General features: G+C 42.6%; 1 protein-coding gene across 1 annotated transcript in view; it reads left to right on the plus strand.

Annotated features, from left to right (window-relative positions):
- Positions 1–26,646, plus strand: part of stk17a (serine/threonine kinase 17a) — a 46,902-nt gene that overhangs the window by 7,694 nt on the left and 12,562 nt on the right. Inside the window, exon 2 of the mRNA XM_038723208.1 lies at positions 7,819–8,031. Within this exon, the coding sequence (XP_038579136.1) occupies positions 7,819–8,031 (213 nt within the window). The remainder of the gene's footprint in view (positions 1–7,818; positions 8,032–26,646) is intronic.

A 26,646-nucleotide genomic window follows, 5' to 3' on the forward strand; every position in this document is an offset into this window, starting at 1 on the left:
CAGACACAACCAACCGAGCTTCACAAACCCCAGAACGTCCAGACACATCTAGTTTTGGATTTGTCATTAGTTCTTATTTTTATTTTGTTTTGACTTTTAGTTTTCAGTTTAGTTTCACACAAAACTATAGACACACAGCTGGTGCAACCCAGTCCTGGAGGGAGACATTGAGTCACATCATTAACTAACCCAGATAATCATGTCTTTCTTCTTCATCCTCTCCTAGTCTTCCTATTTGGTATAATACTTATATTCTCCTTTAGATAATGAATATGATTTATTCAAATGATTACTAAAACCAATTATTCCACAGTAACTTTTAATTTTTTCCTTCAGCAGACTGAATATTGTCATGTCTGCTCTGCGTGATCAGAGTGTGTTAGAAAAAGTGAAGGATTGAGAAATGAAGAGGAAATGCAGCAGTCACTTAGCTGTGTGGACAGAAAGGCCTCTGTGAGAGTGGATCTGAGGAAGTCTCAAACAGGAAGGTGTCAAATTGCTTCATCAACAACATCATCCTTCAACGTGTCCAATGAAAGGAGATCTGAAGCTGCAGTGGGAGCAACGTACAGTGTGCCACAATGGATTCGCCAGCATGTAGTTTCTTAGTCATTGATACTAACATAGCTGTTGGATATCGCAATATCAAGATAAATACATGTGCTGCTGTCTAAAGATAATATGCATGTTACTGTTAGCACTTCCACTCTCAGCTAACATGTTATCGCCTCAGCTTCCACAAAATCACCCACTAAGTGGGAACTAGAGGCAAAGTCAGTAAATAACTAAACCTTTCCGCTGAAATTCACGATGTCATTCAGAACACTTGTGCAGCTATATTTGCTCCATTTGTCAGTTGACTTAATGCTGTGTGGAGTTTTTAGGCTGCACGGGGGTTATATGTGTCGTATTGTGCACACACACACACTGAGCAGTGTGCCTGACAGTGTTCATATGAGAGCTACTTTCATAGCTAATGAGACTGAAGGGTGAGTGATATGGAGATGGTGGTTGGTGTCGGTGCTGTCTGGAGAGCCGGGTGTTGGGAGCTACTTGATTCTTTTTGTTTGGAGCCAACATACCTGCTGGTTTCCTCTGTGCACCCTTCAGTTCATGATCACTGTCAGAAATGACGTGTGGAACATGTAAAATTAAACATATTGTGAATGTTGGGGTGAGGGTGCTCTGTGGACTGTGTTAACAGGTTTATTTTGTGATGGTGAGATAGAATTGATATCAGTGGAGGACTGTCTCTTTGATCTTCTAAGTTAGGGGAAAATGTATCATGCATTGCATACCCTGTTGCCAGTTGTTGTCAGTTAAATTTTATTAGTGTTTCATATCAGAAGTTATCCCATTGCACTTTTCATAGAGGACGTTTAGACCATACTCTTTATAATATTATTAACAGAGACCCAACAATTCCCACCATGAGCAGCACATGGCCACAGTGGCAAGGAAAAACTTCCTCTAACAAGTAGAAACCTCGAGCTAGACTTGTATCGCCTATCGACGATTGAAGGGATGATCAGTGATTTTTAACTCAGTAAAAAATAAAAAAATATTATGAGTAAAATCATAATTCACTGTGGAGCTGTGCGCAGTGCATTCACTCGCTCACTGTCTCTCTTTCACAAACATATTAAAACGGAGCCGTGTGTTCATAGAAAACGAATGCATTGAATGCACCCTTCTTCTCTCCACCGTGCACACGCAGCGCCACAGTTACACAGTAATTCTGTGTATTGTGCATTTACATGTGTTTCTGGAGGTTTCCCTTAAAGAAAATAAGCCTGTTTCTTCCATGCTGCAACGTAACACCGCCCCCTGGCCATCAGATCACCAATCGGTGATCTCAAGTAGTCATGATCAGACGAAATGAAAACAGAAACGATCGCCCAACCCTACCTCGAGCAGGATCTGGTGGTCGGCCATCTGCCTGGACCAGTTGAGGGGGAGGAGGGAGACACAGAAGCTCAGTGCAATATCCACATAGAGCTGTAAAACAATAGTGGGAGTGGTACAGAAATCAATCAAGATAGATAACTTGCCCATGTTACCATTTTGATAGTATTTTGATGAATTGTTCAGCCAAGGAAGTCATTACAACACAGGTCAGGGTTAGGCGGTGTGGGTTGCGTTTGAACAAATTCCGTGTTCTGTGTTGTTTTTACTTTCATCACTTTTTCAGTAAAAATGTCAAGACATTGTTGCTAAACCGATTTTGGACTGCAATTAACAATAAATATATTATTGATTAATCTGTAATTATTTTATATTTATATTTAAAGTTCCCAGAACCCAATTTGATTTCATCAAAAGATGTGTTTTGTCTGACCAACACCCCAAAACCTAGTTGGCAAAAACAGACTCAGAAAGCTGATAAATATTCCCGTCTGAGAGACAGAGAACTATTTTTCTTTAAAAAGGGACATACATAGTTAAGAGGTATTTGTCTATGTATTTTCTGTCGATCCACTAATGGATTAACTGACCAGTTGTTTCAGCTCTTCTTTATCCACCTGTAATATAATAACTAAGAAATACAGTTTGACAAAGTGTAGAATTAATCAAAAATCAATAAAGAGTTATTTCTGTATATATTTGTAATGCAGTTTTTCAGATAAATTTTGAAGAGTTGCACCAATAAACTGATGTGTAACAAGTCTCTGGTGTATTCTGTTGAGTCTGTAGCTCCCGGCTGCATCGGCCCCATGACTCTCACATGAGGCCAGCTGAGCTTCAGGCCCAGAGCTGCTCATCATACTGTGCACCCTCTCACACGTCTCTATGGCTGCCTCACAGTCTTATTCATTGTGTTGGGATCTCACAGCTTCTGTTCCTGCTCTTAGCTGTGGTTTCATAAATAATGGTGTGAAGTACTCTCATCTCTTCTGCTCTTGTTGTGCAGCCAGCTAGTTTTAACCATAATTCATGTTTTCACCGCCCCGTAGCACACACTGATTAAAATACTCTTCTCTGTGAAAGTCCTGAGAACTTCAAGTTGCTTTATTTTAAAATCTACTCACTCTGTTGATGTCTAACACTGTGTTCTCTCGCTGACAGAAAAACATTTATTAGCTCAAATATTATAGTGATGGAAAGTGATGAAGATGTTTATTTAAAGCTGTCTCCTGTGGTGTGCAGTGGACACGGTCAAATCAGCTGAATAACAACACATTTCCAGAAACGCTGAAACATTTCCAACTCAGCTGGACACGTCCTCACCTCAGTCTGAGGCACAGAGCGTGACTTTGCTTCTGTTCATTTCTAACTTTGTGTTTATGTTTATTGCTTTGAGATGTAAAAGCAGCTGAAAGGCAGCATTCACCATGTTTGGTTCTGAAACTGTGGCCATTGGTTTGCTCTTCGCAATGAGACCATTATTTTCACGTATTTCCGTTTAGTTTAGTTTACAGAGTTGATGATCTGCATGAAGTGATGTAGTTATTCATTTATGTATGTATATCTAGCGCTGGCATTTTGCAAATAGAAATATAAAGACTTAGAAAAGGTGAAGGATTGTGTGTGCAGCTTAGATTGAAAATTGAAATCACATTTAGTCCCCCTTCTTGTAGTCAAAAATAATAGTATGATTAGTGTGATTTTGCTGATTGGCTCTGCCTATGACACAACGCTGGTGTTACCGCTTCATGTAGGCTGTGTCCAAGTAACAGCTCCTTCTACGTGGACGGATACTGAAACGCTATTCCATCAAATTAATGAGGAACTCGGGGCTGGCATCATGCAACCAAAATATGAAACATTTCTTCCTTTTGGTTTCTGTAGGAGAGGTACTTGGACTTGTTTTTATTTCATGCTACTTTATTCCTTTGCTCCACTGCATTTGTTTGGCAGCTGTTACTTTGCAAATGAAGATTTCAAAAAGTTACAATGAGCTTGTAAAATACAAGGCATGTTATACAGTAAATGAAATCACCCGACAGTATGTAAAATGAGTAAAATTATTGCAATTGCTGCGTACATGTTAATCCATCAATAATAATAATCCGGTAATATAATGTAACAGACCCCATTTTTGCTGCACTTTTTGATACCTTAGGTCTGTTTTGTCTTTTCTTAAATTGTGGTATTGCTTCTTCTAGGACTGCAACTAACAATTATTTTCATTATCAATTAATGTGCCAATGATTTTCTTGATCAATCAATTAGTTGTTTGGTCAGTTTCCCAGACCCCAAGCTGATATCAGTTCACTCCCCACAAATATTACAGTTACAGAAAACAGAAAAACAGAAAACCCTTATATTTGAGGAGCGGGCTTTATAACTTACTATAACTTTATTACTTTTTTATTAATCAATTATCAAAATTAGGGATGGAGATTGTTAATTTTATTTTGATATTGATACCATTATTGAGACTGCTTAACAATTCTAATCTTTACTGATACCACTATCAATACTTTACTATTATTTGGTGACGGTTATTTGGTAAGAGCAGACCCAATGGGCATGAGGTAGGCCTGCACAGTATGAGGAAAATATTCAATGTGTGATAACATTGTTATATATTGAGGTGTGTGTGTGTGTGTGGGTGGGGGTGGGGTGGGGGTGTGTGTGGGTGTGTGGGAGTGTAGGAGCTGACAGAGAGCAGCAGAGGCTGCAGCCTGATGATAAACAGTCCTGGGCCAGTTTAATACCACGTTTCGGTGCCATCACTAAATAAACATTAGCTTTCTTGTCCATCGCGTTTCCAGTTAAATCAGCTCGAGACCTAACGTTACATATCAATAAGCTCAGACCTTATTGATTTTCGGGTTTTGAGAAAGTTTGAAACCAGGTCCTTTTAGAACTGGGTATTAAAATAGTTTCTGATAAATATTCTGTCGATCGACTGATCTATTAATCATTTCAGCTCTAGCTACCTCTATGTTTCATGGAACAGATACACTTCCATTTTATCAAATGTCTCAAACCACATTGACTGCGTGTCCCTGGGGTTTTATGCTTCAAGTCTCTTTATTTTTCCTCTTGTGTGCGCAGCTGTTTAAATCTCACAAATCTGCTGCTGTTTATATGTTGTAAACATATTCATGGTATCTGTGATGATTGATCAGTGCTCACAGTGACACTATGAGCTTTTTGCTTTGACTATAAGCACTGCTTTGAGCGGGGAAATACAATCTGTCGATGAATAAAGCCTATGCCTATTTCGTCCCGTATAATCCTCCAGCAGCCTAAATAAAAACTATTTTTTAATTCCAATTATAGTTTAGGAAGAAGTGCTGTAAATCTTTAGGGTTTTTTTCATAGAGTTCATAGTTTGATTATTTTAATAACAACATTTTCCTTTTTTAGGCTTCAGTTCAGTGGCACTGAATGAAATGACCAGTGAAACCTCACTGTTCCTCTGTAGATTGTTGCAGCCTTGAATATTACCTTACTGTTTGAAGTACCAAGGTCAGATTGAAGTTGATGTATCAACCAGAGAGGAATGTATTTTTCAGTCATCAGTCACCTTTTTCTGCCCTGATGTTCCTTCTTTGTCTGAGCTTTGTCCTTCCAGCTGTTTTTTGGTTTAGCTTTCCCACCTAAAGAGGCTGTCGTGTTTAACAGAGGTAAGACTCTGAATGTAAAAAGCTCTGAACAGCCACACAAAGAGCTAAATGTCTTCTGAAACATGTTTGTGGAGGATAACTCAGTTAAGTTTAGAATCTATCATTCAGGACAGTGTTTTGTCCCTGTTTTGTGAATATGCAGTGGCCAGCAGGAACAGACCATAGCCAGTCAAATGAAAATGGAACAGTGGCGTGGAGACCCTCAGCACAGCTGCCTGCTGGGACCTTAACAAGCCTGACATTTGTTGAAACTTAACATTATTTCTCTTCGGTGGCTCATGGACAAAGAAGAACATCCATAATTGATAGATCAAGTTTCAACAGCTTTTCTTTCCGACACCTGCTGTCTCTGCGTATTATAAAATTTCAATCAGTAGTGTGCCTCTGACAACTTCTAAAACTGCAAAGACAAAACATTTTTATTTGCTATAATCTTTATATCCAATCTATGTCTATGTCAAGTCACAGAATGAATCCAAGCCCTGTTTACAGAAGAAGGGAGAGCAGTGTTGGCATGACTCTTGTGTCTCTGTGGGGGGGTCAGGTTCAGCCGGGGTGCTGCTGCTGGTTATTGGAGCATTGACTGCCTACAGTAGCCAGAGGGAAGGCACTGTCCTGATATGTCATCTCCATCACCAGCTGAGTTTCAGAGGATTTCCCCTGGGCAGCAGGCACATGTGCGCTCACACAGCGCCTTGGTCCTTACACGGTAACACCGAGCTTGAAAGAAAACTGGGTCAGGCCACGGTTGTTATAGAAAGAGAAATGCAAGTGCGCTGCATAATGTTTTAAACACCTGTGAAGCTGCGTTTTAAACTCACTCTCTACCTTGTCAGTTGAGAACCTTCCCTGTAAGAAAAGTGTATTTCCATCCTGCCTAACGGTGTTGTCATGTAATCCGCTCTACTCCTACTTTCCACTACTTAGCAGTTCATTGACTGACAGACTGAAATATCTCCACAACAATTTGAAGGAGTGCCATGGAATTTTGTACAGACATTCACAGGGCTGACCCCAAATAGTTGAAGATTCGATGCTTTGATGGGCAGAGCCTGATTCGACTGTCAATCTCACAGTCGAAGCGAAGCAACGATCATCTCATTTTGACAATATGGGGGTGCTCAACCCCCCCCCCCCCGCAGTCGCCGTACACAACACATGATTCATCTATTAGTCGACTATAGGCCTGACTTGACAATTCTGATTCAACTGTTATCCTTAGTCAGGGACAGCCCTAGACGTTGTGAAATATCTCAGTCAGTCCAGGGGTTGTCACAACATTTGATGTGGTATATACACCAATCAGCCATAACATTATGACCACGTACTTGTCACAAACGGTTCAGACGCCCAGGTTAATGAAACTATAACAGATAACGTAGAAGAAATGTAAAAATACTCACACACTTTCTGTAAACATTTATTGCAGTTTACTTCTCATACGTCACTCTGTGATTTGGTCACGTAGGGCTCCATACGCAACCTTAGAGAAAATACTTTTAATATTTTTTCCCCAGTTATCCAGCTGCAAGTTTCATCTCCAGAGTAATTTTTATGATCTCACAGATGCCTGCTTTCTGCCCAAAATGATCAAATGTTGATCAAACTGAAATGAGATATTTCTACATATTGTCTTCCATTCTGCTGCTCAGGCCAGGCTCGTGGTCGGGGTCTGTATAAATGTTGGATTTACATGTTGGTTTCCCCCGAAGGTTTGAATAGGGAACTCCATGCCATAGTTGTGTGCATAAACTGTTGACTTCTTAAAAACCTGTCTGACTGCTTGTCTTGCCCCATCTGACTTTTCTCAATAAACTGTGACATCACAAAGAAATGGGAGGCAGGAATCTTTCATTTCCAGCCATCTGATGAAAGCATTCCTCATCCAGTCACACTGGCAGATTCAGAGTAAACTGTTGAATATAACACAGTGTCAGGGCAGTCGCTTATTTAACACTGAACAGAGTAAATGAGTACATAAACTACTAGCAAAGGGAGATTTACCTTGGACGCCCAGTAAGTGATGCTGGCTGATTTTCTGTATTAGTTCAGGCCTCGTCTTTCACTCTCTTTAGTACCACTTCAGTCCAGAGCAATCTGTAAATGCTTAATAATAATAGAAATAGTTAATCAGATCTCATTAACTTACGTGACCAACCAGAGAACAAAACCATCAGAAGGGGTAGCGTGGTCTTTTCTTAAAGCCGTTTTGTGTACTGATGGCCTTCTTGTCTTCCAGGGGGAAGTTTGCTGTGGTCAGAAAGTGCGTGGAGAAATGCACAGGCCACGAGTACGCTGCAAAATTCATGAGGAAGAGACGGAAAGGCCAAGACTGCCGGATGGAAATCATCCATGAGATCGCAGTGCTGGAGTTGGCAACAGCCAGCCCCCGGGTGGTCAACCTGCACCAGGTCTATGAGATGGCTTCTGAAATGGTTCTGGTCCTGGAGTTGTGAGTATGCAACCTGCACAGGACACCAGAACCCTCACAGAAGACAGAAATATGAACATAATAATTCTGGATACTTATAAAGCTGGGGTTAATATCCAGCCATGAGTGTGTTCATGTGAAAGAGTTTTTACAAAAAGCAACATCAAGATGTATGCAACATGGATATAATGTAAATGGACTGTACTTGTCGTGTCGTGGGAATTATATTCCTGGTGAGGGGTTGAGCAAATTATTGAGTTACACTGAACCGTCTTTGAAGAATTTATCTAACAAAAGAGAATATATACAGCTGGTCCAGAGACCTGCCGCCTTGGGCAGCTTCAGGCGTCTGGCCCTGAGCAAAGGGATGCATAATCATTTACACAGTCTAGGTTTCTATGTTTTGGGGAACAGAGAGAGGGAAAACACCAAAACAATCTCACAGCTCTGACCAAACCTAGTAAATGTGGACAGTCTAACATTAGGAGTACAGAAGAAGGAAAGGTTAAGGATAAAAACACAGCACTTAAATATCTACACAAGACATAACAATAATAGTAATAATAATAAATGTAAGAGGACACGATTTTCTGCCATAACAACTTGTACACCTCCTTTCTAGTCTCTACATGTCACCTTCATCCAGTCACACACATTCACACACTAATGGCAGACACTGCCTTGCAAAGTGCTGTCTGCTTATCAGATTAAAACTCACATTCATACACATTCACACATCAAAGACACAGCCTGCAGGAGCAAATTCAGTATCTTGCTCAGGGACACTTTGAAATGCAGACTGGAGGAGCCGGGGATCGAACCACGACCTTCTGATTCTGACTCATAAGGCACAGGAAGTACTTCATATTGTAACAGTGAAATTCACTGGAAATATACTCACTGCAAATTGATATTACAAAAAGAGGTGAAATACAATATAATCCAACAATTAAAAGCTCTACCATATTCAGTCATAATAGTTACATTTAAATTACATTAAAGCAAGGCTAAGACTATCTGTAAGTGTTGGAATTATATTGTATAGTACTTTAAATGCAGTTGGTATTTTTGCCCAGACATCTACAGTAAGTAGGAAAAGTATTATTTTCCATGGTGACATTCATGCCTGCATGGTGCCTCTTGATGTACAGTGCCTTGCGAAAGTATTCGGCCCCCTTGAACTTTTCGACCTTTTGCCACATTTCAGGCTTCAAACATAAAGATATAAAACTGTAATTTTTTGTGAAGAACCAACAACAAGTGGGACACAATCATGAAGTGGAACGAAATTTATTGGATATTTCAAACCTTTTTAACAAATAAAAACTGAAAAATTGGGCGTGCAAAATTATGCAGCCCCCTTACTTTCAGTGCAGCAAACTCTCTCCAGAAGTTCAGTGAGGATCTCTGAATGATCCAATGTTGACCTAAATGACTAATGATGATGAATAGAATCCACCTGTGTGAAATCAAGTCTCCGTATAAATGCACCTGCTCTGTGATAGTCTCAGAGGTCCGTTTAAAGCGCAGAGAGCATCATGAAGAACAAGGAACACACCAGGCAGGTCCGAGATACTGTTGTGGAGAGGTTTAAAGCCGGACTTGGATACAAAAAGATTTCCCAAGCTTTAAACATCCCAAGGAGCACTGTGCAAGCGATAATATTGAAATGGAAGGAGTATCAGACCACTGCAAATCTACGAAGACCCGGCCGTCCCTCTAAACTTTCAGCTCATACAAGGAGAAGACTGATCAGAGATGCAGCCAAGAGGCCCATGATCACTCTGGATGAACTGCAGAGATCTACAGCTGAGGTGGGAGACTCTGTCCATAGGACAACAATCAGTCGTATACTGCACAAATCTGGCCTTTATGGAAGAGTGGCAAGAAGAAAGCCATTTCTTAAAGATATCCATAAAAAGTGTCGTTTAAAGTTTGCCACAAGCCACCTGGGAGACACACCAAACATGTGGAAGAAGGTGCTCTGGTCAGATGAAACCAAAATCGAACTTTTTGGCAACAATGCAAAACGTTATGTTTGGCGTAAAGGCAACACAGCTCATCACCCTGAACACACCATCCCCACTGTCAAACATGGTGGCAGCATCATGGTTTGGGCCTGCTTTTCTTCAGCAGGGACAGGGAAGATGGTTAAAATTGATGGGAAGATGGATGGAGCCAAATACAGGACCATTCTGGAAGAAAACCTGATGAGTCTGCAAAAGACCTGAGACTGGGACGGAGATTTGTCTTCCAACAAGACAATGATCCAAAACATAAAGCAAAATCTACACTGGAATGGTTCACAAATAAACATATCCAGGTGTTAGAATGGCCAAGTCAAAGTCCAGACCTGAATCCAATCGAGAATCTGTGGAAAGAACTGAAAACTGCTGTTCACAAACGCTCTCCATCCAACCTCACTGAGCTCGAGCTGTTTTGCAAGGAGGAATGGGCAAAAATTTCAGTCTCTCGATGTGCAAAACTGATAGAGACGTACCCCAAGCGACTTACAGCTGTAATCGCAGCAAAAGGTGGCGCTACAAAGTATTAACTTAAGGGGGCTGAATAATTTTGCACGCCCAATTTTTCAGTTTTGTATTTGTTAAAAAAGTTTGAAACATCCAATAAAATTCGTTCCACTTCATGATTGTGTCCCACTTGTTGTTGGTTCTTCACAAAAAATTACAGTTTTATATCTTTATGTTTGAAGCCTGAAATGTGGCAAAAGGTTGAAAAGTTCAAGGGGGCCGAATACTTTCGCAAGGCACTGTAAACTAAGTGATGAATAAGTGGTGCACTTGAGGTAAAGTAAAGACAAAGCTAATAGGGAAGGTACAGATATATGAGCAAAGAAGGCCTGAAGAATAGGAATGATTGCCTGATAAAGGCTATTTTTTCTTTAAAAAAAAGATGTGGCCTAATTAATTAATTAATTAATTAATGTGCAACTATAATCTCATCATTCATTAGTCTGTTTGTGTGGTGAACTCTCTCTCTCTGTTTAAAACAAAGTGGACACGTGGCTGTACAAAAAGCATTTATCTGTATCTGGCATGGTAATTGTCACTTTATTGTAAAGTGACAGTACTTCCTTTCAGACGCCTGTTGGAATGAACGCTCAGTTTGACCAGTGAGCCGATTGGTCAGTACTCAGGCTGTAGACACATGCCAGCTTTGTGACACCAGAAAAGAGGTAAACCCAAAGATGGTTGGAGAGTCCATTAATGCTGCTTCATGATACAGGCCCTGGAGCCAGGAGGAACAGTTTTTTAGTGTGCATAAAATATTGATTATCATCTGACCGCAGGGGGAGAGCCAAAACGCTAAAGGAGAAGGGTAAAACAGATCTGAATGAGAGTTGGAGTCAGGTAGATACTCAGCCTATTGTTTTGTTAGGGTTAGGGTTAGTTAGTCTTGTTATGTGTCTACAAGTAAAGGTTTGTGGTCCTGCACATGTTCACATGTCTGAGGAGATCATAAGACCTGATAGGACCACATCCACCGATATCAGATTACAAGACTTCACTTTGGTGTAAAGTTATACTGGGTGTTAGCTAGCTGACACCTGGCTTGCCACTGTTTCTGTGGTGAATACAAATTGCAGAGCGCTTAACTTATCAGTGTGATGATGAAGTTAGAAAGTTAATAACATCATTTGCATTTGGATAAAGAACTTGTTATATATGACTTTCTCATAAGGAAAAGCACCGGTGTTACTATTAGAATTGACGATGGTGATTTCATTGTACTCTCCATACCTAGTGAACCTAAATGAGATGCTGTTGTTAATGTTATTAGTGTCATCTGCGCTTTTCCTGCTGTGACATAATGTCTGCTATAAAAAAAGGTTGTCTCATAACTGATATCTGTGTTTTTCCATCTTCCCTGTCCTTCCATCGGGCCTAATACCTGATGCCATAATCATTTCCTGTGTCTTTGTGTGTAATTATTGGTAAGTCAGAGTGTATCCAATGAGTACTCTGAGGTTGGGTTTGCCTGTGACTAAACATAGAAATAAACAGTGTGATATTCTCAACAGGAAAGTGTGAGAGGCCCTGTAGCTAGAGCTTTTTAGTCCTGCAGAGCTTCAGGCCAAACTTTAATGCTCCAGCAAACACGCTATTCCAACAATGTGCCTCGCCTGTGTGCTTTGTACACACACAGACACACACACACACATGCACAAACACACAGCTTGTGTTGTAGAATATGGGTGGACTGAGTTTCCCGTGTCCCGGACTTATGGCTGAGAGCTGAAAGGGATGGTGGACAGACTGACAGCAGTGATCTGTTAAATCCATCAGTAACATCAAATAATGTAATGACCAACTGGAGCACAGCTAAGTTTGACCCAGTATGTGGGATACACACACACATACACACATGCACACATGATACTGTATGGTGTTGACTACAGTAGCCCCACCAGTTGTCAATGATCTCATCTTACTGCTCACGTCTAGGCCTTGTTTGACCTGGTTCCCATAGTGCAGTGCTTGTCAACTGGCGGCCTGCCAAAGCTTCCCATCCAGTCTGCAGAATGGCCACTAATCAAAGTATCACAGTATTTCTGTACTTGATGGCATCATTCTTTGAAAAGAAAATGTTGCATTAACTTTTTTATTTCCTTTTTTATATTATTTTTACTGCGTCAGAATGCGTTAGAATGAAATATTGCAGGCAGTAATGGAGAGCTGTTAGATGAAGAGCTGCACACCAAGCTAACCAGCTCCTTCCCCGGGCCTGCTGTTGGCACACTCAGGCCCTGTGCAGCGTAAAATCACAGAATGATGGGAAAAGTCCGGTTACTGCCTGACTTCTTTATTAAAACTACACTTTGTTTTGCTGGCCCCTGAATTCTGGGAATCCTGTAATAAACCACCAGTAACAGCAAATGCGGCAGGTGTCGCATGCATAGTAACGGTGCAACTGCATAACAAAAACTGTTAAAGTTAATTTATATTTCCTACCAGTCAGCACTGTGTTCTGAATTACAGATTTGAACCACCACTCCTCAGTGAATTGCCTCATTGGCCGAGGTCTGAGAGCATTTTATTGTTAAGCATCCCATGTTTCTCATGAAAATATAGGCTAATAAAAATAACATTCGTTTTGTGAAAATAGGAAACAATAATTAGGCCTAAATAAATACAGTGTTTTTATTTGAAAGTCCGGGCCTCAAAGCATCTGCTTTGAAAAAATCTGGCCCTTGGGCAAAAAGTAGTTGAGGGGCGTGTGTGTGTGCGTGTGTGTGTGTGTGTGTGTTTGTCAGGTCATAGCACGCCAGGCTGATCAGGAAGGTCTCTCTCACTTCCTCTCTCTCTCTTTCTGTCCTTGTCTGTCTCGCTCTACATGCCATATTGGATTTTTCCTGCATCCCTCACCATAGTGACACCCAGAATCCCCACCACACACGCACACACACTGACACACACACATATGAGCAGCAAACTGCTAGATTAGATGTATTGGCAAGTTGTGGATCTGCTGTGATGGGTGGTGTATGACCTCTGCACATTCAGCCACTGACAGTGTGTTCAGTTCACAGACACTTTCCTATGTCAGACAGACGCATCAAGCAATAGAAGTACAAAGTCCCGCGAGGCTCTTACACCATAAAGGATACAGCAGATCATATTAGAGGTGGTGATGTTGAAATGACATTGTTGAAGCTGGAGGCCAACTGGATTTATGTGTTGAATGGGCTGAAGGAAGACTTCATACGATAGGTTGAGTAGGAGTCCTCGGGACTAGGAAATAGACTTGTGAAGTGGGAGAAACTGCTGTTTTAAATTCCCATTTTACCATTGTTCGTGTCCATGGTATATATTTATAATAGACAAAATCTTTAGGTCATTTTTCTTCTCCTGCTGTTCTTTGTCACATGTGATAGTTAAATTGATTATTTCCCTTTTTCTTTAACTTTATTTTGGAAAAATCATGTTTTTCAGTTTGTCTTAGCAGGCGGCTCTAAATACTATTTTACCCATGAGCCTTTGCTGTCATTTCTATGGAGACAAAACCAGTCAAAAGGTGCACATCAGAGCTTGTTGTTGCAGTTAAGAACAAAACACAGCTGAATGCATCTAAAAATGTACCCAGGATCAGAAACTGAACTGGTTTCAGCTGCAGATTGTAGAAACAGCTTTAGTGGCACACGTAGCAGAACATTAACCTTCATCTGATGATCCACCCAGGACAGTTTCATGCCCATCCATGTGTGGAAATACAAGTAAAACAGGTGGAATACTGAAATGAATGACTATAATAACTATAATGCTATGGGTGCACAATTACTGCAATAACACGTTTTTATTAAAGGTCAAAATCATCAAGCTTGTGTCCTGTCTCACTGCCAGTCTGCCTCTCTGATTTCCCTCTGTGTTTGCAGGAATGAGACTTGAATGTAGCAGAGGCTGCCAGTGTTGTGTGGATTATAGTGTTTTGCAGGATTATTTGCTTTCAGCAGCGCATGCCATACAGTGCAATCTGTCCTGTTAAGGAGATCCCATAAATGCCCTTTTAAATGCTCCAGTTGGGCCAGTCCTCCCCCAATCCATAATCCCAATCCCAGCCATTGTTCATAAAAAGGATAATCCTAGAATTAACTGCTGCCCTGAATGAGGATAGCTCTCCTTGTCACAGACGCACACAGTTAGCAGGCATGCTCACACACACACATACACACATAGGAGGAGGCTACAGTTTGGCTGGTCTATTAAATCCATTAATAATTCCCCTACAGTTGGACAAAGGTCATTAAGAAATAGTCATAAATGAAGGGAGCAATATTTGTTTGCTTGAATGGAAATCGCCACATGGATCACTCTAATGATGCGCCTGCAGCAGACACCATGCTGTTTATTTGTTAAGGGTTTTTGCAGTTTTCTTCTGAAAATAGCAACATCTTAACAAGATGGTATTATTAAAGGGTACAGTAACTGCTCTGGCATACAGTGGATGTTTTCCCTGATGTTTTTTTGCTAACTTTACGTCTAGTGGTTATTTTACACTGAGTTGGGACATTTTATCCAAAATGGATCATCTGTTTTACTATTTTATAAATGTGTTATTTTCAGCCTCAGAAGTAGGGGTGTGCTAATGAATCGATACAGCAATATCATCATCAAAATCATATAGCATACCATCATATATCGATATTCCAGCCCATCATATCATAGCACTTTGAGTGTTAGCTCAATGCTAACATATAATTGGAAATTCCATTAACATACAGACATTAGCATCGTGATTGCAAAAATATAATCTTAACATAAAGTACATATTTGGCTTCACATGCTGAACATCCTGAGTGACATACTGTACAAATATAATTGTATTGTGAGGTACACTGTGATTCCCACCCCTACTCAGAAGTATGGTTGACTGCTTTGCGGGGTCTGGGCTCAGGGTCGCACTGACTCATTAGAGTGGAGTGATGGGATGGATTGATAAAGTTTCAGGAGTTGGGTACTTCTGCCTCTACTTTCACATGACCTGGTTAAATCTACTGGTTACGTGTCCAAACAAAGTTTTTGTTAAGATAAATAAGAACCTTCTTCCACAGATTCTTGCTTCTTGATTTCTAAATCCCCGGCATACTGTGATACCGCAGAAGCCTAGTGGTGGAAGGAGTTGAAGATTCTGTTGAAGTTCAAGTACCTGAAGTGAAGTTTCATTACAATATGCCACTTGAACTCTGTTACATTTCATAACACATTACGTTTTAACAACCACTCTGTTATTATTCCAACTGTCAACTTAACAATGAATTTATCCTGACGTGCCAAAAATTCCATCAGTTAAGTATGTCTGTAAATTGTTATATTGATCAGACCCTAATAAACATAAATGAGTCATTTGAATGAATGATGAGTGTTGGATGGAAGATTGAAGTGATCCCTGTGTGACTGCTAGAGTTTCTGCCCCCCCCCCCCCCCTCCCCTTTCCCTCTTTCTGTGCTTTTTTAGAAACAGAGGGAAATAGAGCAGAATGCTTTCATTCTTTCTGGCTTTTTTCTTTTCCCCCATCTTTTATTTGGCTGACAGATATTTCAGTCAGTGGGGCAAGTGGTGATGATTGAGGATTGAAAAATAGAGGGAGGGAGGAGGGGGCAGAAACTATTCAGGCCATAGTGGGAGGGACTGGTGAGGAAAACGAGCTAAGGGGCCAAACCTGGAGGGGAAAGAAAGAAAGAGCGATAGAGATGACAAAAGGAGAGAAAGAGGCAAGAATAGTGTAAATGAGAGGGTGATGGAGAGAAAGATGAGGGCATCCAGAGGGAATCAATGAGAGCAGTAGAGAGCTCCGTGGCCGCTCTCCAGTTGGGAGTTCATAACGTTGAGCGCACGTGAGCAGCCAAAGCATGGCCGCTCGCCCAGAGAGAGAGAGTCATACAGGGGAAAAAATGACGACTCAGATCGACTGGTTAATATTCACTCAGACAGACTGGTTTGTAACTTTATAGATTCTGTTACTGTAGTTCTGTTGACTGCTAGTCAGCTGTGATGCATAAAGGATAAATGCCCCAGACCACCTTAAAAACTATAAAAACAAATGTTCGATATAATGCTATATATATTGATACTGATATTAATATATTGAGATATATTGCAATGTATTACCTTTTTTACAACGTATTATCCAACAAATTATGTCCCCAAAGGAAAACTTTATCAGCATCTGATTATCTAAAAAGATCAATGAAAATATCACAATACTATGCTTTATCGATTTTTTTTTTTTAGTTCCTGAGACGGGTGGTTTCCGGGTTGGCTCAGTGGGGGTTCACAGCTCATTTTTGTCCTGGGGCAGCAGGTCAGTTCAGCTGAAAGTATAATTAATGGTGATGTCAGACGTCAGGCATTTGGACAAACGTGCGTTCATTACCAAACTGTAAGCTGCTGTTTTTCTGCATGTGGGAAAGTCCAGTTTGCTGGATGTTAATACATGAGTGCAGGATGAAGGGCCGCTACAAGGCATTCACTTGACCTCATGCTGACTTTATCATTCCACTCTCTGTCACGCACATTTGTCTCTTGGTCTCTGCTGTCCTTTGTGGAGATGCTTTCCTCTGTCCTCTGATCGTTTCTGTTGGTGCATTTCCTTTTACCTCTATTGTGGTGGAACAATTAGAGTTTGCCGTCCCTTTTCTCCGTTCATCCTTGAATGGACATATGTAGTAGGCCTGCTTTCAGATTTGCCCCGTCTTTCAGCTGAGTGCTTCCTTCAGATTGTTTAGTTTTAGTGTTTTTGTGTTTATAACTTGACTGCAGCAGGTCAGATATGAAGAAGGTTATTTAGGTCAGCTGAAGTTCACGTTTTTGTTTTTGTCACTAAACCATCTGAGGCGGAGCATAACGGGAGGCTGATCAAAGCTGAAGTGGTACATTCCCACAGCACTGAGCTGACACTGATTTCATTAATTACATTAGCAACTCGCCAATCAAAATCTGAGTGCGCTCCCACTGCCCGCCCTGACCTCCTGCTGGGCTTCAGGGGCAGCACGCAGGCCGGCATGCTTCGTTAGAGATGTTTTTTAGTGTCTGTTTCTAGATGACCCATTTGGTGAGGCTGCTTGGTCTTCATTCAAAATGTTTATTCCAGCCAGTTTTAACTGCCGTTTTTGGTGAACGTTCTTTCTCAAACAGAGAATGCGGGTGTGGTTAATAGTCGGACGTAATACATTACCATGACAACCAAAAACTGACCGTCTGGCAGGAGTAGCTATTACTTACCTATGATAGAAACTAATGTGCGAGTATCAGCTGTTATCAATCATACAGTCGATGGTCCTGTCACGCACTGCACACGATAACTCCCACTACGTTTTATGGTGCGCTTTACTGCGGGGGTGTGGTGGGTGCCCCCTGGTGAAAGTGCGACGCTTTTGTCCTCCAACACCACACGCACAAATGCCAAAATGAAAATGAACAGCACACTAAACCAAGGAAAATAAAAAATAAAATGAAGACCCTCTGTTAGCTAACTTTCTGCAATAACTATGCTAGCTAACTACACCTGGCTAACTAAACTAGAAAGACAACCCGACCATCAGACACAGAGAGAAATACCTACTGTAAGTTCCAAGTAAATTACATGATAAATTGGTTAGCTGGCTCACAACGATGTTTTTTAACGAGGCGTGACAGTGCGCCTGCGCAAGCTTGGAGAATGACGTATGACTTATGGAATTACTATAGTCATACGTCACAACCCCGTTTTAACAACTAAGCAACTTTTGCAACTTTGAGCACAAAATTAAGCCTTTTGTCAAAAAATATTTGGCGAACTATGTGGGTAATCAACATTGTGAGGAAATGACCATGAAATATGAAATATCATAGAAATGTCAAAATACACTGGAGGGGTGCTTTAATTGGGGTGTTTTTATTTGAATTGATCCAGTTAGAAAGTGGATGTGTTGATTCCAGGCAGTTACTGGGCAGACGGATCTGTTCCTCCTCTGTATTAAAAAACAGTTCTTCTTCTACTTCTGAACTCCCTGCCTGAGGATCTGAGGCTCACAGAATACATTGCATCTTTTAAATCACTAATTACATTTTAAAAATGCACACAGCTTGTTTCCAGTGTTTCATTGTTTTTATTGTTCTTAATGTTTTAATAGTTTTTTAATCATTGTTATTTCAATCCTTTTTTTAAATTTGTATCATTTTTTAATTGTCTGATTTTATTTGCCTTCTTGCAGTCCTTTTTTCAAGAATCTTTTTATTATTATAACAAGTATGCATACCCATTTCCATCATATATTTTTGTGCAGAGGTTAAGGAGAGGGCTTCATTTTGACTAAATATAGAATAAATAAAAAGTTCTGGTGGCAAGTCAGCTTTGACCGGTTCAATATTTAACAAGTGAACATCTCGGGTTACGTATGTAACCCTTGTTACCCTTCGAGGGAACTCGAACTGCGTCGGTGACAACACTATGGGAACGCCTCTGGGCGTGGCTGGGCTGAAATCATGAATGAAACTACTCCAATCCTATTGGCGTTACTAGAACGGTAGCATGTGACGGCGTAACTGGAGGCGTATATAAGCACGCCAGCACACCGGACACATCAGCTCTTTACTATGAAGCAAGGCACTCCAGGCGGGGTGAGGTGTGGCGGACCGATGCAGTTTCTCGTTCCACTTCAAGGTGAACAAGGGTTACATACGTAACCCGAGACGTTCCCCTTCAAGGGAACTTGAACTGCGTCAGTGACGACACTATGGGAATGAGATACCCACTTAGGCCGCGCCAAAACCCCACCTGCCCCCAGCGTGCAGAACCTGACGGCACGACTAGGAGGAGAGTGCACGGGTGTCGGGTGCAGAAGGAAGGTCCAGACTGTAAAACCGGATAAAAGTGTGAGGGGTGGCCCAGCCAGCCGCATCACACAAATCCTGGAGTGACGCCCCTGCGAGGAGGGCCCTAGAAGCCGCCATGCCTCGAGTAGAGTGCGCCCTTATGGCCATAAGTGAAGGCAAACTTGATAGGCCAGGGAAATAGTCTGAACGATCCAGTTGCTGATGGTGTGTTTAGAAGCGGGGAGCCCAGCCTTGGGGGACCCGAAACACACCAGCAACTGGTCTGCTTTCCTCCACCGGGAAGACCTCAGAGTGTAAATACTCAGTGCTCTGACAGGGCAGAGCAGATGAAGTCTCCCGTCCTTCGCCGTCACATGAGGTGGGGGATGAAACGCCTGCAGCACTGTGGACCCTGCCAGTCTGGCCAGAACCTTAGGGACATAGCCTGGACAAGGGTGCAGGATGGCTCTGACCCTCCCCGGGGCAAACTCCAGGCATCGAGGAGAAACCGAAAGTGCCTGGAGATCTCCCACCCTCCTCAGAGAGGTGATAGCGAGGAGAAAGGCCATCTTAAGGGTCAGGTGCTTGGCCTCAGCCGACTCCAGGGGTTCGAAGGGGGCCTCAGCCAGCGCTTCGAGAACCACTGCCATGGGCCAGACCCACAGTTTCCACAGGGCGGGGCAAGGGTGAAAGACCTGGCCCTCCGCCTGAGACAGCAGGTCCCTCCTCAGAGGGTGGGGAGGGGCAGGAGGCGGGGGGGTGGTAGTGGGCCCCCCTACTCGAAACCTCAGGACCTCTTTCCGAGAAGCCCGCCGAGACTGAATGATGGTCCCCAGATCCGTCTTCTCGGGGGGCTGTGGGCGAGAGCGCCGCCTCGTGTCCCAGGTTTGTTGAGGGGGACCATGGAAACAACATTTCGCTTCTGGCTCTGGCGGTAGGAGCTAGACGAGGGCTGAGCTCGTCTCTCTTCAGCCGTTGCCGTCCTGGACCCAGACCGGCGGCTTCAGGGATGACGCTAGGGTGGGAGAAAGGTAGCTCGCTAATGCCTCCTCAACCCGAGGCATCGCTCCGTAGCTGCGCTGCTTAATCTCTGTCACATTGCTGTAATCCAGCAGAGGGGAAATAGAGAAGGGTTTATTCCATGATTTACACAACTCATTGTGCAAATCAGGAAAGAATGGCAAGGACCGGCGCGGGGGCGGTGCTCGGTGCCACAGAAAACGCTCATTTAGTTTACTGCCGGCCCGCCTATAGTTCATCATAGCTGGGTGCAGACTGATGACGTCGGTCCGGCTCCCGGAAGTCATCCTCCATGATGCTAAGCACGTCTAACTCCTCAGAATCAGACTGTGCAAGCCTCTCCGGACTCATACCTCGGGCGTGAGAAGCCGAGAAATGGGCTCCCGAACGGGGAAGAGGGGAGGTGGAGTCAGCAGACCAGGACCGGGAAAAGGCCTCAGCCGTCCCGACGCCCTCGGAGATATTGCACTGCGATTCATGATTTCAGCCCTTCCCATAGTGTCGTCACCGACGCAGTTTGAGTTCCCTCGAAGGGGAACAATGTTTCTCTAACCTTAACCAAGTGCTTTGACTTTTTAGTAGGAAAACAAAGAACAGTGAATGTTTGCAAGCCTACATTCAGTTTGATTTAATTTTATTACTTTGCAGGTACTTTCATTAAAAATGTTTCACATGTTGATTAAAAATGCTATTTGGGCGACATTATGTTTCTTTCAAAGCATATCAGCTTTTGCAAATTAGTAATAAATTAATGCAATATTTATCAGGCAGGGTTGTGATCCCAGATAATATGAAAGCATTTCACCCTAATGATGGTGCTGTAGCAAGAGATCAAAGGTTGAAAGATTTAATTATGAATGCTGAGTTTTTAAAGACAAGACCTTTTTCCCAAAGATGGTTTCTGCTATTTTAGGTAGTTCTCAATTCAAACTCCCTGGCTCAGGGACATAGGGAGAAATTATTACAGTTATTTGGGTGGGTATTAACGTGTTTATAAATTCAGATCCAGAATTGTTGGAATCCCCTGACAGTAATGTGCAGCATGGAGCTATTAATCTTATTTCACTGGACACAAACAAACTACTCCATTCATACAGATTTCAATTATCCACATATTGATGATGACTACTGCACCACCTTTTGTTTTATATTACGGTTAATAATATACTGTAATAATATACTGTTTTGTTTTATATTACTGAGAGGAGTAATAGACCTATGTATGTGATAGGGCAATGAAATCAAGGGTGTGCTTTTTTGGGGAATTTGAACTACAGTTGGCCTCTCTGCATTTGCTACTCACATCCCACGTGAACGTGCGTGCATACTGGACAGCAGCACCAAACAGTTTGAACATACTGAAGGTGGAGAAAGGTCTGGAGTAGGCTACATGTAGGCCTGTGTTACCCTACAGATAGTAATAACAGTATTCACTACCATGTTCCCTCTGTACTGGGCTAATAAATAAGCAGACATACATTTGGCACAGTAGAGCTGCAGATGTAATCTATTACACCGTCTATATCAAGGGAGCCCTTAGCCTAAATATTATATTTTAACAATAATAAATATTACAGTGTTTCCTATACCTTCATTTATTTGTGGAGGCCCGCAAATTGATTTTTTTACTAGGTCTATTTAAAATCGTATTTGATTCCTCTCACTCGGCCCTCTCTCGCTCCCCCTCTCTCATGAACACAGCTGCACAAATCTGTCCAACACAACGCTGTCAATGTTGGAGACCCAGCTTAAAAAAGTTATTAGCAAGCATGTAAGGAGCCTAGCTAATACGGAAAGCTAACTTAATAGAATACAGCTGGGTTTTCGAGGTTAACACGCTGTATATAGCTGGTAGTCAATATCGACTGCATGCCCTCCCCCCCATGCTGTGCGCCACGGTTACACTGTCATTCTGGAAACACTGAGTTATGATATGATAAGTTATTAACAGATGAGCTAATGAAGTCCAGTCAATAACTGAATTAAAACGGATTAATTTCTCACTGAGATGAAAAGGGGCCACAAACACATTTAAATTGGTTACTTCCCCACAAAAGACTAAGACTTAATCATGTGTGTTTACTCAGCAGGAATGATATTACAAGTTGATCCATCCATACATTGTCAACTGCTTATCCTGCGCACAAGGTCGCGGGAGGCTCTACACAGAAAGGCAGGGGGAACTGGGCTTTGAACCCATGACCTTCTTGCTGTGAGGTGTTACCTGTGAAAGTAATTAATATGTTGTTTGTCATTCAATTATGTGTTTTTTCTGTGTTTTTAATAACAATAGTAACAACAACACTAAAAAAAAAATTAACAATATTCAGGGCAAATAGCCATCATCATCACATAAGGGACCTGGATAATGGATAGGGGGCGCTGTCCCAAAAAAGGTTAAGAACCACTGCATTGGACTTATCCTTTTAGGCTGGATTGGATCTTATCTTGGATTTTATTTGTGCAGAAGGGTAGTGCAGTGACGCAACGCACTTGTGCCGGAGCGGCGCTCAAAGTAAGCACTGAGTGTCCTCACTTTTGTTGCCAGTGGTTTAGACATTAATGGCTGTGTGATGTGTTATTTGGAGGGGACAGCAAATTTACACTGTTATAGAAGCTGTACACTCACTACTTTACATTGTAGCAAAGTGTCATTTCTTCAGTGTTGTCACATGAAAAGATATAATCAAATATTTTCAAATATGTGAGGGATGTACTCACTTTTTTTGAGATAACACTAAAGCACTCTAAAAGAAGGCGATTTTAAACAGAAGCACTGTGTTTGAAGATAGTAAAGGTAAATTAAGTCAGTATTAAGACTTCTAGATTTTGCAGCTTATGGTAACACTGACTTCTGTAATTTGCAGGTGTGAAGTGCCTCTTGAAGCCCATGCCGTATTCTCATATTTCTGTGACTATAAAGAGTATGTATTTCATTCATTAAGTAAAGCTCCTGTGGATCTGACCTTCTGTGTTTAGTTGTGGTTCCCCTTCGAGGGAACTCGAACTGCGTCGGTGACGACACTATGGGAACGCCTCTGGGCGTGGCAGGGCTGAACTATGAATGAAACTACTCCAATCCTATTGGTGTTACTAGAACGCTAGTGTGTGACAGCGTAACCGGAGGGGTATATAAGCACGCCGGCACACAGGACACATTAGCTTCTTTCTATTCAGCAGGAACTCTGGCTATGTTTGGAAGCTCCATCATCCTACCTGAAGTCGAGACGAAGCAGATCATGTCGAAGCGATTCCGATAGTGTGTCTTTCCCTGTCAGCGCTTCATCACGGAAGGTGATGCTCTCGAGGGGGCTGCCTGCGACCATTGCGAGGCCCTGCCCCTGAGGGTGCTGAGGTCTCGAGCGGCTCTCTTTCTAGAGGATGGTCGGATGCGCTCCCCCCGTGCCACAGGCCCTGGGGTCGCTGAGGCGTCGCGGCGGCTCCGATCCTGGGGATCGCAACGCGAGATCGCCAAGGGTGCCGGAACGGCTGAGGCCTTTTTCCGGTCCTCGTCCGCGGAATCCTCCTCCCTGACTGAGCTCCGTAGAGTGACGGACTTAGCTCTCCGTGTGACCAAGGAAACGGCCCGTTCCGTCGGCCGATCCATGGCGGCTTTGGTAGCTACGGAGCGCCATCTGTGGCTCAACCTCTCGGGCATCCAGGGGAAGGAGAGGGCTTTTCTCCTGGATGCGCCCCTCTCGCCCCAGCCAGAAGCAGAGCGTCGCTTCACAGGATCCCCCTCAACCAACCTGGGACGCAAGACGGCGCTCTCGCCCACAGCCCCCCGAGAAGATGGATCTGAGGACTGTCATTCAGTCTCGGCGGGCCCGGGGGAAGAGGTCCTGAGACTTTGAGTAGGGGTGGAGTTATTATGCGAAGAGTTCAGCCCCATAGACGTGGACTTGTTTGCGTCCCGAGAGACGGCGCATTGTCCCCTGTGGTTCTCCCTCTCGCCCCCAGCCCCACTAGGGCTGGATGCCATGGTGCAGACGTGGCCGAGGCCGCAGAATAGCTGTTCAGCGGATCAGACAAAAACTAATCCAGTCTGACAAACAGAAAACGTCTCGGGTTACGTATGTAACCCTTGTTCCCCGAGAAAGGGAACGAGACACTGTGTCGGTCCGCCACACCTCACCCCGCCTGGAGTGCCTTGCTTCATAGAAAGGGCTAATGTGCCCTGTGTGCCGGCGTGCTTATATACCCCTCCGGTTACGCCGTCACACACTACCGTTCTAGTAACACCAATAGGATTGGAGTAGTTTCATTCATAGTTCAGCCCTGCCACGCCCAGAGGCATTCCCATAGTGTCGTCACCGACGCAGTGTCTCGTTCCCCTTCTCGGGGAACAAGGGTTACATACGTAACCCGAGACGTTTTCTGTTTGTCAGACTGGATTAGTTTTTGTCTGATCCGCTGAGGAATGAACTTTCATTCCAACAATTTTATGCACATGCAGAAAGCAGTCATGCATGCAGGTCGGCGTGTGTGTGTGTGTGTGTGTGTGTGTGTGATAGTGACACAATCATTTCACACACACATTCCCTCAGCTGTCTTCATTTTTAATCATATATCTCCTCTCCTGTTCTCTCTGCTTTCTGGCACTTCCTCCTTTCACACACTGCTTTCTCATCAAAGCAGCAGAGTGTGATTTCTGGGTCTGCACACAACAAAGTGAGGCGGTGTATAGTGTTTGTAGATAAGGACTGCTTGAATGTGCTGTTAACCAGGCTTACTTATGAAAATCAGACTTATTTTCAGGATAGTGTGTTTAATAAAGCAGTCTGTCCTGAGTAACCATGGAGACTTAACCCTCCAGACTAGCTTGACCGGGACAAGGTTAATGTCAGGGTTTCAGGAAAAAAGGAACCATGTGAACGCAGTGTGATCTCTGGAAAAGAGTGTCAAACCATGACATTCACAGGAGGCTCAGGTAGTGGACTGGGGCGTGCTGGTTGCAAAGACGCTCATTCACTCACTTGTCTGCACCTGTGAGATAACTGTAGCTACCAGTTTACAGCAGAGATGAGATGGGAGGTTTTGTTTCTCCACACATTTTTGTATACTGATGGTTCCCCTGTACACTCTGCAGACCGACACAAACAGTGTAATTCTCACTAAAACAAGAAATTCACCATGAGCAGCACCAAGAGTCAGGTGATGGTAGATCGCAGGATTTAGCACTGACACCACACAATCAGATGACTTTACAGTGTGTACTTATTGTGAAGAACGAGTTTCGCCTGTGGCTTCAGTGAAATTGCAAGAGCACTCAGCCAGAGAAACGCGTTCACAATAAATCACAGTAGAGCCATCTGAGTGTGCAGTGGCTTGTTTTGATTTGTCAGTGTAATTATCAAGTTTCAGAATGTGGGTTGGTTTCTATCAGTCACGATAACTCTACACTTACTGAAGTATCAGCTGAGATCTGGGAACACCGTGACATTGTTGACATTGTGCAACATACCACTGAAAAATATGTTCCATTTGTTCTCGCTCAAGTTTGTTAAGTGGGTGAGGGAAAACTGACGAGCAGTCAGATGAACGGACAGGTTGTGACCAATAACACTTTCAGCCCACCTCAAAATTTGGAAATGTTTTATTGTTTGCCAAATAAGTTTTAATTTTCATTTCATTTATTAGGATCCCCGTTAGCTGTAGCCGAAGCAACAGCTATTCTTCCTGGGGTCCACACAGACACAAAACTCTATACAGTGTAGTACACTATTACAAAAAGTCACACACATCAACACAACAAAGACAATACAACCATACACAAACACGATACAACCACACTACATAACCTAGCTCTCATCAGTAAAAATCACTCAACAGAACAAACAGAAGAAAAAGAAAAGTACAAAAAAATATTATCTAGACATTACATTGCGCTATCTAGAATCTCAGCATCCTTGGATGAGGAAAGCTGTTTTGCCAGGAGATGTTGCTTCAATGACATTTTAAAGCTATTTTTACTGTTCTCCATGCAACCATGGCTCTATACATTACAGTGTTCTTCATCATACTGGTTTTCGTTTTGGGTAGTGCAAACCTACCCTCAGTAGTGTGCCTGGTATAATAGTCATGCACATCTGAGCTCCAATAGCTGTCTATATAATACCCTTGGTAATTTAATAACTGAAATCTTGACTGAGGCAGTACATCTTTATTTTACCTTTAACCAGGTTAAACAGCTGTACATTGTATTTACATTTGTTCTATTTGAGCATCGAAGTGTACAACATGCTGCTTTATTCTGAACAACTTGCAATTTTTTCATCTGAGTCATGGAAGCACTGGACCAAAC

This window comes from Micropterus salmoides, unplaced genomic scaffold, assembly GCF_014851395.1.
Source record: "Micropterus salmoides isolate LMB-PRFRI ecotype aquatic unplaced genomic scaffold, ASM1485139v1 Ms_hic_scaffold_1, whole genome shotgun sequence".
NCBI lineage: Eukaryota > Metazoa > Chordata > Actinopteri > Centrarchiformes > Centrarchidae > Micropterus > Micropterus salmoides.